Genomic DNA, 15,536 nt, shown 5'->3' on the forward strand with positions numbered 1-15,536 from the left:
ACTTTCAACATGACTGAGCTTTATCACTACCTTTATATACTAATTAGATCATCTGTATGTTTCTGTTGATTGCCTGGAATGAATATAATTCCCCTGTGAGTATGACTGTGTGTGTGTGTGTGTGTGTGTGTGTGTGTGTGTGTGTGTGTGTGCGGAAAATCTCCTGTGATTAATGAAATAATCAAGATAAGTGTCCCCAGATATCGTGTGTGTTTTCCATTGCATTCAGTCATCTAGAGTCTCAGTTCCCGTGCTTGAATGCAGCCCTTCAGTTTAAAACAACGGCTTCTACAGTAATTACAGAAACTGCGGCTGTGGCAATGAGATGCACAATGTACTCTTAAGCATTCAGATCAGCCTCCAAAAGAAAGAGGCAGCGGAGGACCTGCGTTTTCTTTCCAGCAACACATGAAGAGAAAACACATTCGCAGGTTTGTGTAATCTGACATAAACCGATGCTTTGAGGAGAGCGTCATCCACGTCCTTTTGTGCGCTGCACACAATAGCAATTGTGTTGTTGTTCTTTTATCCGAGGCGCATTATGCGGCTTTTCATCATCTTTTTAAATGCAGTAAAGGGAGATCTATTGCCTCAGAAACACAAAGAGAATGTAATTGAACCTGTGGGGGGAAAAAAAACACTGACAAAGAATACATCCTAGCGTGAACTTTGACCCTTATCACATTTTCCGGCCATTTCCTGGAGTTCATTCTCCCTGCTGTACAGGCACTCTCCTCTGCCTATGTTCGAAAAATCATCGGTCACGGTCCTGTCTCTCATTTAAAAAGTGCGCAGGCAGCAGAGGGAGTACAGTATATTGATAAGAAACAGTGCAGGAAAGGGTCAACCAGTGAATCACCGGAGCTTATCAGCCACTCAAAAAAACACAGTAACTAGATGTGACATCGCTTGTAAAGCGCCACATGCAGATGAAGTGTGTCGAGCCCTCGATCAATGGATCATCAAGACTCCCCAATTAAGGAGACGGCTGAATTCTAGAGGCTCTGTTTGGTGGTAATGATAAAAAAGTCCATTAAGTTTGCTAATTAAATGATAAGCGTAAATTAAAATACAGGTCAAGCAAATGAACTGTGGGATTCTTAAGCAGCGATATATTGGCTGGTTATAAGTGGCGGGGGCGGTGGTGGAAGTGCTGGTGTGGTGCATCAACAACTCTCCCCTAACAAACCTATAATTGCTTGGAAATACCTTTGCAGAACGCAGCGTGTGCCACATATCCAGACAGTTTTAAAGTGTTCATATTATGCTTTTTGGCTTTTCCCCTTTCCTTTATAGTGTTATATATCTTTTTTTGTGAATGTTTTAGGTTTAAAAAGTGAAAAAGCCCAAAGTCCACCCCAAAGGGACTTACCATCTCCAACAGAAAACACTGTTCACAAACTGCTCCAAACAGCTCTATTGTAGTCCAGCCTTTACTTCCCATGACGAACGAGCGTCACTTTGTAACACACATTATAATGCTCGCCTAGCTGCTAGCGTGGCACGCCCTCATACTCTGCTTCTGACTGGCTAGTTGTCCTTATCTAGCTACTGAGCATGTGCGACTCCCAACAAAGATGGAACAGAAGTGAGATGTCTCAGAAAGCTCAACACACAGGGTGAAAAGAGGAGCTGCAGCAATGTGCAGTACAACAAATATATGGTGTTTTTTGAAAATTAAACCATGTAAACCTATTCTGGTATAACCTCTAAATACAATTATGAATCTGAAGATGAGCGTAATATGATCACTTTAAAGAAGGGGGGCACATTTGTAAAACGAGTCAAACTGTGTTAAGACTCAAAGCTTGGGTTCTTTCCACTAATAAATAGTTCCATGATATAAATAATGAGTTGCTAATTGTAACTTGCAGCCATGGACTGATTATGAGACAATGAGCTCTTGAACACGGCCGTGTAAAACGCTTTGCGGTTGTTTTGCGTCCCTTTGTAGTCATTTCATATCTCTGTGGTCATCTCTTTGTGGTTGCCATGTGTCCCTCTGTAGTCATTTTGCATCTCATTGTAGTCGTTTTGAGTCTCTGTGGTCATTTTGCATCTCTTGGTGGCCATTATTCGTCTCTTCGTAGTTGTGTATGCGTGCCTTTGTGGTCACTATGTGGTCGTTGAGCGTCTCTTTGTGATTATTTAGCTTTTCTTTGTTTTGCGTGTCTTTGTGGTAGGTTTTGCGTCTTTATAGTAATGCGTCTCTTTGTTTTTTTGTGGTCGGTTTGAGTCTCCTTGTGGTCATTTTGTGTCTTTGTGGTTGTCTTTGCGTTTTGAGTCTGTTTGTGGCTACATTCACACCGCAAGTCTTAATGCTTAAGTCGGATTTTTTGCTCAGATCCGATTTTTTGTTTGGCTGTTCACATTACCTTTTAAAATGTGGCCTATATCAGATTCCAGTGTGAACTGTTTGCGGTTTTGAAATGAATCGCAAGTGCAAAAGAACAATAACAATGACATCAGACGCAACTCGCTGTTGCACTAAAGTCAGGGAGGTTATGGAGGAAGTCAGCATTTTCGCTTTTATTTCAAAATGTTTGTGTAATGGCAGCCGTAATATTAATGAGCAGGTGCTGCGGAGGGAGAAGAATGAAGAGAAAGAGAGCCAAATTGGCTATGTTGGCCTTTTGCGGGGTTATGGCAAATCTCTCTCCATTGACTTGCTCCATCACTCTTCTCCATTTTGTAGGCCTAGTCAAGTTTTTAATGTTACTGTCTGTGTCTAGGGCTAACTCCCGCCGGTGCATAATTGTGACAAATGTCGATGTAGATCGACGTAAAAGTCGCATCAAATCCGCCTCGGTTGTTCACACTGCGGCCGCATTGAAGGAAATCAGACCTGGGTCTGATTCAGGACCACATATGGAAGTGGTCTAAATCTAAAAATCAGATCTGGACAAGATTTGAGTGTTCACACTACTTCTGAAGTCTGACCTGGTCACTTGACACCAAAAAAAATCTGATTTGGGCCACTTTTGCCTGCAGTCTGAACATAGCCCTTGTGTCTCTTTGTGGTCATCTTGCATCTCTTAATTCCACATCTCTTGGTGGTCTTCTGAGTCTCTTGATGGTAGTTTTGCATCTCTTTGTGGTCATTTCACATCTCTTTGTGGTCTTTTTCTGTCTATTGTTTGGCCTTTCAGCGTGGCTTTGTGCTTATTTGATTGAAATGTTAACAGTCACTTCATACAGAGGTTCCTGTCCAGGGGCCCTAGGCGTACCCGAAAAAAATCTCTCCAAAAAGCATGGTTGTTAAGCAACAACATATTTTATTTACTTTCCTGTTTTATACACTATTTAGAAAATAAAACACATTGAATAAATACAAATTTAGAAAGCAACAGATTTTTCGCCATATTCTCACAGCAACACGCGTTATTCTTTGCGGAGCTCTCTGAGGACGAGCGGAGGGATTTACGTTGCAGAATCCATCCTGAAGCAGACTTGGGCCACACACTGCAATGAAACACTTAAGACTGGGCATGCAGATGCTGAAGTGGTCCCCATTTACAAACACAGAGAGAATGGATTGGCACATTGATAAGACGTTAAGAACATCTAGAAACACCGGGGGGAGGGGAGGGGGGAAAAAAGCATCTATATACAGAGAAAATAAATAAAGAGAAATTAGGTCCAAGACAACTCTACTGTACAGATATGTCCATCAGATTTGACTGACTTCTTCCCTCGGCTTACCTTCAATTGTCAGCCTCACCCACAATAAAGTTCAAATATAGTACCGTACGACATGGGATGGTCACCAACAGCAGATTGCACCATTTACAGTGTTACAAACAAACACAAAATATCACCCAGTGGTTGGCATCAACTGTAGTTCCCTTTCAGTGTTTGTTCATAGTAAGGCAGGATACAGCTGAGCTCTTTGAGTCCTGTCGGCGAGGTGCACGACAGCTAGTCCAGCTGCTTCGACGGAGGTTGGATATAAAACCGACTCTACTCCTGTTAAGTGTCCTCTGATTTGGCAGATGTGAAGTGGCACGAAAGAGTACAGGTGGGATCAGAACGCAGAGGAAAAGCAAAAAAGGGTGTCAGTAGTATGTTACAAGTTGTCCAGTGAGCTTTCTAAATTGTAATGTCTTTACGGCAGACAGTGTTTCATCCAGGCATGGCGCAGACAGAATACCAGAGCTGTATACATGGATTAAAGGAGGCAGGAGCACAGATCCAGGATGCAGACCTTCTCCTCCAAGAGGGACCAGAAGGGAGGGATTGGTGCTATCTGACTTCCAAACAGTCCAGGTACTCCTGGGCCAGGTCATAGCAGAACCGGTACTGCTCCTAGAACAAGCACAGAGATTGATCAAGATTATTTTTTCATATCAACAGTAAATAATTTGTGTGAAATAGAAATGTTCCCTTAAATGTTCCGGTGTTTGGTGTTTCAAGCCCCCAACGTCTCATTCCAGGCAGCGCTGCCTGGAAGGCACTAGGATTAGGCAATGGTTAGGATTAAGGTTAGGTTTAGGTTCCTTGAAGTTGACGGTCGCAGCGCTGCCTTGAAGTCGCCGTTGGGGGCTTAAAACACCATTCATCTGTTCCTACTTTATTGGAAATCATCTTTTGTAATATTCAGTGCATTCCAGAAGTAATGTAATGATCAAACATTGTAATTTAGTTCTTGGTGTGTCTACCAGAGTTAAATGATCAATCTAGTGGTAGTCTGTATTTGTCTTATCTTATGTGCAGACCGAAACCAACAATGAACTGATCCTACTAACACCTCCAGGTTCACCGTTGCTAAGATTAAAACATGCCCATTATGAGACAGTGAGTCTCCTAGCTACTGCAGCTAGCAGTAGGGCTGTAAATCACACGTTTGAGCACAATACGCTATTATATTGATTCTTTGCACAACGATGCAATATTTACTGATATCACAAAGTCTGCCACAATATGATTTGGATTAGATTCAATTCAGGAGCCTGCGACCGATACATAACATCATTTAACACAATCAGTTACATTTATATATATTTACAAAAAGCAACTACAACATGATTTTCTCCTCCTCAATAGCATTTAAAGCTACAGACAGAGAAATGGCACATCCTAAGGAAAGCTCATTATGGGACTGGCTCTAGTGGCTGTAATTCGGCACCAAGGCTGAATTTCGGGAAAGAGATTTCAGATACAGTATTAGGGGACCACTAAGGCCTATATAAAAGAGACTTCAGATACAGTATTAGGGGACCACTAAGGCCTATATAAAAGAGACTTCAGATACAGTATTAGGGGACCACTAAGGTCTATATAAAAGAGACTTCAGATACAGTATTAGGGGACCACTGAGGCCTATATAAAAGATACTTCAGATACAGTATTAGGGGACCACTAAGGCCTATATAAAAGAGACTTCAGATACAGTATTAGGGGACCACTAAGGTCTATATAAAAGAGACTTCAGATACAGTATTAGGGGACCACTAAGGCCTATATAAAAGAGACTTCAGATACAGTATTAGGGGGACCACTAAGGTCTATATAAAAGAGACTTCAGATACAGTATTAGGGGACCACTAAGGCCTATATAAAAGAGACTTCAGATACAGTATTAGGGGGACCACTAAGGTCTATATAAAAGAGACTTCAGATACAGTATTAGGGGACCACTAAGGCCTATATAAAAGAGACTTCAGATACAGTATTAGGGGACCACTGAGGCCTATATAAAAGAGACTTCAGATACAGTATTAGGGGACCACTAAGGCCTATATAAAAGAGACTTCAGATACAGTATTAGGGGACCACTAAGGTCTATATAAAAGAGACTTCAGATACAGTATTAGGGGACCACTAAGGTCTATATAAAAGAGACTTCAGATACAGTATTAGGGGACCACTGAGGCCTATGTAAAAGCATCCGAAAAGCAGCATGTTATAGGACCTTAAAGGATTGATCGTTACACCCCTAGCTAGCAGTAGTAAGAGTGCTTATGTGTTCAACAGCCCGCAATCACAAACATTTTATAACTTACGTTAATGCCTATGACAGATGAGAGAAAATATTTTTTTTAAGTTAAATGTAAGACTTTAATATCCTCTAAGGCCTTTTTTAAGGAAACTGAATACAAAGCTTTTTAGGACCTGCAGATGCCCTCTAACAGGTCAGATTAAATAAAAGAGCAATAATGTGTTAATGAGAGAGCTTTAATATATCCAGGCTTATTCTTTAAACCTTTGGGAGTATCAGACAAGAAAGGGTCAAAACCCCTATACTTCTGCTATCCACAAAAACAACTAAAAACACATAACTGTGATGATTCATTCACTGTCTATTTATGTTTGTATTTGTGTGTGATCTCCTTACTCAAAAGCCATCTTGTCCCTTATATAGCTGCACTGCATGCTGGTCCGTTAAGGTGACTGCGGGTGGAGAGATTAGTAATGCTGTCTCCTCCACTATGGATTTGTCCCTGTATGACTGATGATGTCAGTGCTAAATAATGGATTAAGGCAGAAGCCCCAGCTCTTAGAAACTGAAGGAGTGACACTAAAACCTGAGGTGTACTATTTATAGGATTTGGTACCGAAACGCGGTGCCAATAGGGCACCGGTTCCGACGTAAACGGTAGTAACGAGACCGAATAAGAACAAAAATTTCGGTGCCTCATTTTGGTGCCTGACTTTTTTCAAAAGCATCACTGCATGGGACTCTAAGTTACCGTTAGCTAGTAGCTGGATTAAACACAATGGTTAAAATGCTGACAGCTTACATTAAGCGGTGTAAAGTGTGACTGTATTTCCCTGTAGAGGATTCCAACAGCGGGACCTAACAGTCTGACTGCAGCTGCTGTTGTCGGAAAAACAACACAGACTCAACAACACAGTTCACTTGAAACTCGCCAGCCTTGTGGTGCATTTTAAGTTATTGTAAAATACCCTTTTCCCATCTGGTGCTTGGTTTTGTCGTTTACCAGCAATTTACTGGTGAAATAAGTTATTGTTATAAGTTACTGTCATTACATTATTAATCAATCAGGAAGGAGCTCCTTTCTCAACTTCAGACACCTTTTTAATATAATATACTCACCTAGAATTTCAAAGGATTTTGTTCTGTTAAGCCTTGATGCTGAGAAAGCATTTGATTTGACATGATATGGACTTGTGGCTTCTACAGAGGCATAAACCTTCGTTTCACAACCTCGGAGCTCGTGGTAAGGCTCGTTTTATGGCTAATAACCAAAATGTAATTGATGATTTTCACTTCCGGAACCACACTACTGAGCTCTATTTCCCTTCTGCCTCTCCTTTGTTGTTGTTACTGCATGCTCATAAATTGGAGTCAGACCTCATGATAAACGCAAATGTATTGCTCAACTTGACTCAATATCGTTATCGCAATATATCAAAAGTGTCGCAATAAGTATGCAATATTTAGTTTATTTGGTGGAGCGCTGCGTCCCGTCCGTTGGCTGTGTGGCTTAGTTGTGTTTGATTTAGAGCCCGCTTGAAACGCTATAATCATGTTTCATTGGCCAGTTACCGTGCCACCTGCACAGGTTAGTACACGTCAGCGCACGGGTCCACTACATGACAAACCCTATGGAGCGTACAGAGTGACAGTAAGTGAAGAAATAGATAGAGACAACTAAACGGAACGAATCAGAGAAGCGAAAGAAAAGTTGTGTCCTGTTCTCTTTATTTATTTATTTTATACTGTCCAACCAGTAAAACACGTCCTGTTCTGTAGACCTGGTCCTTATTTACATATTCATGTTGGACCAGTCCAATATTACCGTCAGTTGAAATAAACCTTGTGTTGTATTTGTTATGAATCTATTTTGATGCGTTTTCCCATAACTTTTGTAATTTTACATATGTTTAAAAATATCAAAATGAATATCGATATCACAATATTCATAATCGATATCGCAATATCACATTTTGTCAATATCGTGCAACCCTTCATTTCTGCATTTCTGGATTGTGGCCCTGTCTTCCCTGACGTACCCTGTCTGAGGCAGCCGCGTAGTGCGATATATAATATGTTGCAGTAAAAGGAGATGAAGGTCCCTGCTTGCTCACCATTGTCTCCACCATGTTTGGCTTGGAGTTGCGCAGCGTTTTGGCAGCAAAGAACACGTCTACCATGCTGTGGTGACGAATCATCTCCAAGATCATGGTGCTGGCACAGAAAGTACCGCTTCGACCGCCGCCGTTCCTGCTCCAGAAAGAAGGGACGAAGACGCACAGACACAAACACAGAGCAGAAGTATAAAGACGTGAGTGACCTAATAAAGATGTGCTACAGCGGCGCAGACAGCCTCTCAGAGGGAAATGTCACAGTTTGACTGAGCACAGATCAAGCATGCTGTCACAAAAAAGGCCAACTAGCAGACTTTTAAGATGGATATCGGAGTAAAGTTCTCATTAAAATCAGATATGAGATGTCTAACACACAGCACTGCCTGACCTCCAGAGTTCAGAGAGCCTGATTGGAGATGGACAGATCTAATGGAAGGCATGCAGCTCATGTAAAGACACAAAGATTTGTGAGGTGAATAATATGAAGGCAGTGTGGAATCTCACAGTCTACTTGAGGTCCAAGGCCCGCCGTCAATGGAGAGTCTGAATGTTGTTTCTAATGCATTTCCATTCAGACAAGAATGACGTTACCAGGGTTTAGGAGTAGTAATTATTTTTTTAAATATCCAGTTAGTGTTTAGCTCTGACTTAATATAGGGCCCTATGGAGTCTGTCTAATAGCTTTTTTAAATGTTTAGGTTTGGTATCACTGAAATCACTGTTGGGCTCTACATTAATGCTGCCATCAGTCTGTCGAAACACTCATTGAAAAAAGACACTTTCCATCGGGCCTAACAACTTTTCCGAGGGAAACCTTGGACGTTCATGATGTTGAATTGATTTACTTTTGAATATACTGTAGACTGTAGCTTGTATTGTCCTCCCATTGACCATGCCCTGTTTCCCGCCCCTCTTGTTTTCAAGATATCTTTTTTTTCTTGTTTTTTTTCTTGTTGTTTCCTTGTTATGATATTGTTTCTTTTCTTTTCTGTATGTGTCATGTCATTGTCTGATATAATGTTGTCTTGGACCCCGGGAGACTAGCTGGTGGTCTAGGCGTCAGCTAATGGGGATCCTTATAATAAACTAAACTAGTTTTACACTTTTTTGAAATCATGGTCAATAAACTTCATTTATATAAATAAATATAAATAACAATTACACAATTATGTGTTAAACCTAGGCTTCTAGCCAACTTCATTCAGTCATTTTTGGGAAATCTGGTTTACAAAAACAAACAACAACAAAACAACATTTCTGATAAAGAAAGTTTGAAAATGGGTCAAATTTGACCCGAGGACAACAGGAGGGTTAAATCTAAAACACATACACACACGCACACACAAACACACAGACACACACAGACACAGACACACACAGACACACACACACACACACACACACAGCAGATGCATGTAAGCGGACTCACAGGCAGTGGACGATGGTGCGTCCCTCTCCACACTCCATCTGCCAGTTGTGAACCTGAGCCAAAAGGCTGAGGAAGGCTTTCTTGGAGTCGGGCACGTCGCGGTATGGGGACCAGCGCAGGAACTGGAAGTGACGCACCACAAGCTGGCCTTCCTGAAGCTTTAGAGACCAAGAGTTGTGGGGCGAGGGAGAAAGATGTGAGAACAGTTTGATTTTTTCAATAGAAGACATCATATACTGTATGCATTAACACACCGCACACATCACAAACTCATTCAAACATCTATCTGGCTAGCCAGAGGGGATTCTGTCAACACTTGACAACCTGTTTTAATTGTGTGGAGCTCCTGTTCCTAACTTCTAATTGGCTGTTAAAGATGCAGTACATAGCAGTGTACTGTACTTACAACATTAAAGTGAGAACACATTAATGTAAACATAGTTAACATCAGATAATTACATTTCCGTCCTTTTTACTTTTTTATTTGAAACATTACTTGTTGGGCCTTTTATGCATTTTTATATTAGATAGTACAGATAGATGAGAAAGGGGGAGAGAGACGGGGGAAAACATGCAGCAAAGGGCCGCAGGTTGGATCGAACCCTGGCCGCTGCCAAGGACTCTGGGGGCCGCACGCTCTACCAGGTGAGCTAGAGATCGCCGGCTCCTATATTAATCCTTGAGGATGGACTTTGGCCATGCTACATGCTTCACTATGTAGTATGTACTAGTATCGGCTAAGCTCGCTTGGAACCTCGACTGAGGTGGTACCAAAAAAGTACTATCCACAACTTTTGCTAATGGAAATGCGAAAATAACCGTTCTAATGTATAACAAACCAAACTGAACCGCTTGGTGGAAACGCAACTTAAAGGAGAAATCCGGCGCAAAATGAACCTAGGGGTTAATAACACATCTGTACCGAGTTGTTCGTTCGCTGGGATATGTTTTCATGCTACTCGAATGTGACCAGTTTTAGCGCAAACTGAACGATGAACACAGTGTAACCAGTAACATAGCTCAAGCAGGGCGTTCATGGTTCGACTGTTCGTGACTGTTTTCCCAAGATGGCGCCTGCCTGTATATGTGAACGGTACTGTCTTTCTAAACTATCTTTTTCTAAACTGTCTCAAGTTCTCAATGCTTCGGTTTACATGTAGGGACCCTCATTATGCTACCGTGGAAGTGTGGTGCTATTTTGAGCCTTGTTGGTGGTATAGAAATAGTGATTTCTTTTTACTTCAGCCGTGCCCCGACAACTTGCGTTATAAGCTAATTAGCGGTTTGTGATTAAACTGGTCACATTTGATTAGCATGAAAACATATCCAAGAGTACAGTCGACTGGGTACCCATGTGTTATTAACCCCTAGGTTCATTTTGCGCCGGATTTCTCCTTTAAGTTCATGTGCACGGAATAGTGTGCATGCACACAAGATACAAACAAACAGGGAGCTGATTATTATAACACTGCTCCATAGCACTACTAGTGGTCAAAAACTCCACAAGGAACCTTTAATTTGGAGGAACACAAACTTTAACAATACAACACTGGTGTGAGATACATTTTTGCTGTATCTTCAGGACAGTGGAGTACCTTCTTGGGACAGAGGCTTTCAGTGTCTTGCTCTGTGGTGTCTGTCTCTTCAGGATCCTGCAGAGAGTCATGTGGGAACAGTTTCTGACATGGTGTCGAGATATTCGAGGGGCCGGGTAGAAGTGGAAAGGTGACAGGGGGGGGTTTAGGCCAGCGTGAGGGTGGGGTAAGGGGTGAGGGGGCGCAGTAGCTAGGAGGGTTTGTCAACTAAAGGAGGCTTCACGACAAGGACACATGATCAACTAGCTGCTGGAAGAATCTACAGGAGACTGCTGAGAACCTACTGAGGCTACTGAGGTCAAAGGATTGGAGCTAAAGTGGAAGCTGGAGCTAAGCTAAACTCCTCAGAAGACACACAGATACACACACACACACACACGCACACACAAACAAACATATTCACACAAAAAAGCCATACTGAAATATTGGATATGGTCAAAATCAAGAAATGTGTTTCAGAGTTTTATAATAAAAGTTCTGTTTGTTTTAATATCACATACTTGCATAACAGGCCCGTATCTGCTTATTAAACAAGTCTCGGGACGATACGTGACTAATAACATTACCGTACTGTTGATACAATTGCTTTTTGGAAAATAGGATTAGAATGTAGCAAATCATTCTGACTGCTGCGAACAACAAACACCAGCTGGGACCCAGGTCACCATTCAGAATCGTTATAGAAGTTATCAGGCTTCATTAGCTCTCCTCAAAATAAATGAATTAATTCAGTGCCAGGAAATGATTCCCACAGCAACACAGAGCTGGGTCAGTGCTTTGCTGAGGCAGGACTTGAGCAAGTGTTTTTGTTCATATCCAACATTAAGCAAAAAACATCTCATTTGATTAGCAAATTCAACATTTAAACAGCAATTTTGCCATTAACGTTGTCAAGCTGACGTATCAAGGCAATTTAAAGTGATTCAGAGTTCACAGTTGGATCTTAATGTATGTTTGTGCTGTGAAGACAGCAAATGGAAGGCAATTACATCCTTTCATTAAAGGATTTTAGGGAACAGTAGGGTGGACAATGTGGAGAACACACAGTAAATAGGTCTCATAAGGGAAACCTTGACGTAGATGCAGCCTTTCACCATGCACTGCTGTCATCGGGGGCCCGGTTGAGTTCAGTTTGAGTTATATTTGCAGTATACAGTGTTTACGTCTGTTTATGTAATGCCACCTCATAAAACTTGCGTGCAAATGAATTAATGTAATGTGGAACTACTGTTACATACGTTTCTTAGGGACACCTAATCTGTAGCCCCGCCTTAGCTCTGAAGCTCCCAAGCTCCGCCTACATGTCGAGTTGGTCCAGTGAGTCCACACGAAGCAAACTAGTCCCTTCCATATACAACCAAACACGGATGTACTTTAGCTGTATCCCTTCTTGCCTCGACCACAAATGGCTTCCAGGCCCATTTGCTTCGCTGTTTGCTCCGCTGTTAGCTCTGCTTTTAGCTCCGCCGTTAGCTCTGCCGTTAGCTTCGCTGTTTGCTGCTAGCTCCGCTGTTAGCGTGTGAAGCTAACGCCACAATTCGCCAACTGCTCTGTGTAACCGAAGCTGCTCTTTTAACACCCCTGCTCTGTGCATTCACATATGAGAGCAGCGCTTGTCTCCCATATCACACTATTAGCTGATTGTCTTATTTTGTTTACAAGTTCCAGATGGAGTCTGGAGATGATGTGGGGTAGCCTACTTATTGTTTACTGTTTACATCTTACTTTATACGCTTCAGGCTGTTGCAGCTAGCTCAGGGGAGAGACTGGATGACACTAGGTGGTACAGCCTGAGACATGCACAATAAAAATAATTGCCTTCTGCATTTTTTTTATGCTTTTCCCACGAACCGAACCGTGATGTCTGAACCGAGGTATGAACCGAACCGTGACTTCAGTGTACCATTCCACCCCTAATAAATTCACAACAACACCTTTCTGACACATTCTCAGCCAGGTGAAACCAGACGGTCAGGGTTCTGTTTCAGGAGTAAGACGACCGCCATGCAGATAAGAAAGTAGCCTAATTGGCTAATCTCTTTTTAGTGTGTTTTTGTTTCTTACTGTGCAACATATTTCTAGCCCTTTGTCAATAAGTGAAATCAGACATAAGCAGACCGTGTAGGCCAGTGATACTCAACCAGGTGGCCCGCCGACCATTTTCTAACTCACTATGAAAATAAATTGATTCACACTGAGACCATCTTTTTGTACTTTGAATGTAAAAAAAAAAGGTGCCAGAGTGCATAAAAAGCATTGTTCATAAAAAAAACTTAAATAAAGTAGGACAGATGTCCGGGCTAAGCCCTGAATGTGCTTAAATCCTAGAAATGCCCCAGCGTACACCTGACCTGTGCGGGCGGCTGGGAGTGGGTTTGCCTCTTTGCAACAATAAGTGAGGACAGCAAATGTGGAAAGCTTGAAAAAAATGCAATTCGAAGAAAAACTGATAGATGAATCTGCCTATATTTTGCCATCTCATACCAATCCTAAACCACTGTGTCTGATTTGCCAAATGACAATTGCTGTATGCAGGGTTGTTTTTACCAGATACATATTATTTAGATACATGTTTATTTACTGGCCCCTGGCCTCCTGGTATTTTGCAGAAGTGGCCCCCAGGCAAAGCAGGTGGGGATCCCTGGAGTAGGTTATAGAGCTCCCACTTAATGAACTAAAGCGACTGTATTAGTACTACTGCAGTATTTTATCTACTATCTTTTATAGTGTCTTTGCAGTCTTTTTGGCACTGGTTTGTTCACACCATTCTTTTTGCCATGTGGGACATGTTGTAGATGTTAGACATTCCCAATATCTCCTGTAATTACAGCTGAAAGACTGACATGGCTGCCTGTGTTTTAGCATAATGTTAGCTGTCCAGATACTGTGTTTTGCCAGCGCAGGAGTTGAAATGATCACAAAACTAAATTGTCCAGAATAATGACCAAACTTATAAATTGACAGTAAAGGTTTATCAATCATGTTGTTTTTCCACCTTAACCAAGTTACGTGGTTGCTAACACAGCCAGCTGGCTCACAATAATTGTTGTCTAACGGTGTGTTCAAATTTAGAGGCGGTGTGATTGCATACAAAGTCAATGGAAAGACGCAATAAGACCCAATTTCAGCTGGGGGTGCCACAAATTCAGTGTCTGGATTGCAGTATGTTACGGTGTACCTCTAATCTAAAATTCACACCTTGTTTTTTGCATGTATTTTGACAAGAGGTTGCTCCTGATTTACCAGATATATTAAAATATCACTGATTGGGTCTATCCATCATCTCCATAAGTAGGAGCGTGGGACTGATGTTGGGGGGGGGGGGGGGGATCCACCTACCCGAGTGATGTTCTGAACCCGGAAGAGACGGATGATTACGTCATCGTCGGCCGTCCTGGACAGAAGCTCCACCGTCATTGGCCCAAACTGCTGCAACCCCGGTTCAGGCCAGTACTGCAGACAAGGCTGGAGAGAGGAGGTGGGGGGGAGAAGCCGTTTGGGTTTTTAAAGTCCCTTTATTGGACAATTTTCAGAGAAGAATCCCAATCACATAAATCAAAAACAAGTCAAGAAAAGAAAAACCTAAATAAAATAAAAAATTAAATAGAAAACACAACAAAATCAAACAAGAGAGGAAAGAAGAAGAGGAGAAAAGAGGGGAGGGAAGAAAAGGAGAGTGAAGAAGAGAAAAGGGAAGAAGAGGCGAGGGAAGAAGAGGAAAGGGAAGAAGAGAATAGGAGAGGAGAAAAGAAGGGAGGAAAGAAGAGGAGAGGATGAGGAGAAAAGAGAAGAAAAGAGGAGGAAAGGAGAGAAGAGAGGATGAGGATAGCGGAAAAGAGGAGAGGAGAGGAGAAAAGGAGAGGAGGAGAGGAGAGGATGAGGATAGCGGAAAAGAGGAGAAAAGTAAAGGAGAGGATGAGGGAGAGGAGAAAAGAAAAGGAGAGGATTAATGGAGAGGAGAAAAGTAAAGGAGAGGATGAGGGAGAGGAGAAAAGTAAAGGAGAGGATGAGGGAGAGGAGAGGAGAAATGAAAAGGAGAGGATGAGGGAGAGGAGAGGAGAAATGAAAAGGAGAGGAGAAAAGTAAAGGAGAGGATGAGGGAGAGGAGAAATGAAAAGGAGAGGATGAGAGAGAAGAGAGGAGAGGAGAAAAGCAAAGAAAAGAAAAGAAAAGGAGAGGTGATTAGCCCCCTGTTGCTGGAGGCAGGACAGACCCTGGTGTCAGCAGCCAGTGATGGTGCAGCCCAGTAACAAGACACCTGAGTATTGACAGCAGAGACAATTAGCCTAAATGACAATGATTATCTACAAATAGCAACCGTAAATTAAATGAGCCAAAAAAAACAACCCACTCGTCGCCAAGAACAATCCTTCACATGAGCCGCGATCACCTAGCTTGAATTATTCATGAGTCCAAATCATTACCATTAGCACATTATAAATTAATGGAGAAGGAGACCT

General features: G+C 42.0%; 1 protein-coding gene across 6 annotated transcripts in view; it reads right to left on the reverse strand.

Annotated features, from left to right (window-relative positions):
* Nucleotides 1-3,261: 3,261 nt before the first annotated feature.
* The window catches only part of ptprua (protein tyrosine phosphatase receptor type Ua), a 125,027-nt gene continuing 112,752 nt past the window's right edge, over nt 3,262-15,536 (reverse strand). For all 6 annotated transcript variants that reach the window (XM_078268138.1, XM_078268133.1, XM_078268135.1 and 3 more), the window contains 4 exons: nt 14,416-14,541; nt 9,482-9,639; nt 8,053-8,188; nt 3,262-4,305 (listed from right to left, as the gene is read on the reverse strand). In XM_078268138.1, the coding sequence (XP_078124264.1) occupies nt 4,243-4,305; nt 8,053-8,188; nt 9,482-9,639; nt 14,416-14,541 (483 nt within the window). In that variant the 3' untranslated portion in view covers nt 3,262-4,242. The remainder of the gene's footprint in view (nt 4,306-8,052; nt 8,189-9,481; nt 9,640-14,415; nt 14,542-15,536) is intronic.

The sequence above is a fragment of the Sander vitreus genome, chromosome 14, assembly GCF_031162955.1.
Source record: "Sander vitreus isolate 19-12246 chromosome 14, sanVit1, whole genome shotgun sequence".
Taxonomy (NCBI): Eukaryota; Metazoa; Chordata; class Actinopteri; order Perciformes; family Percidae; genus Sander; species Sander vitreus.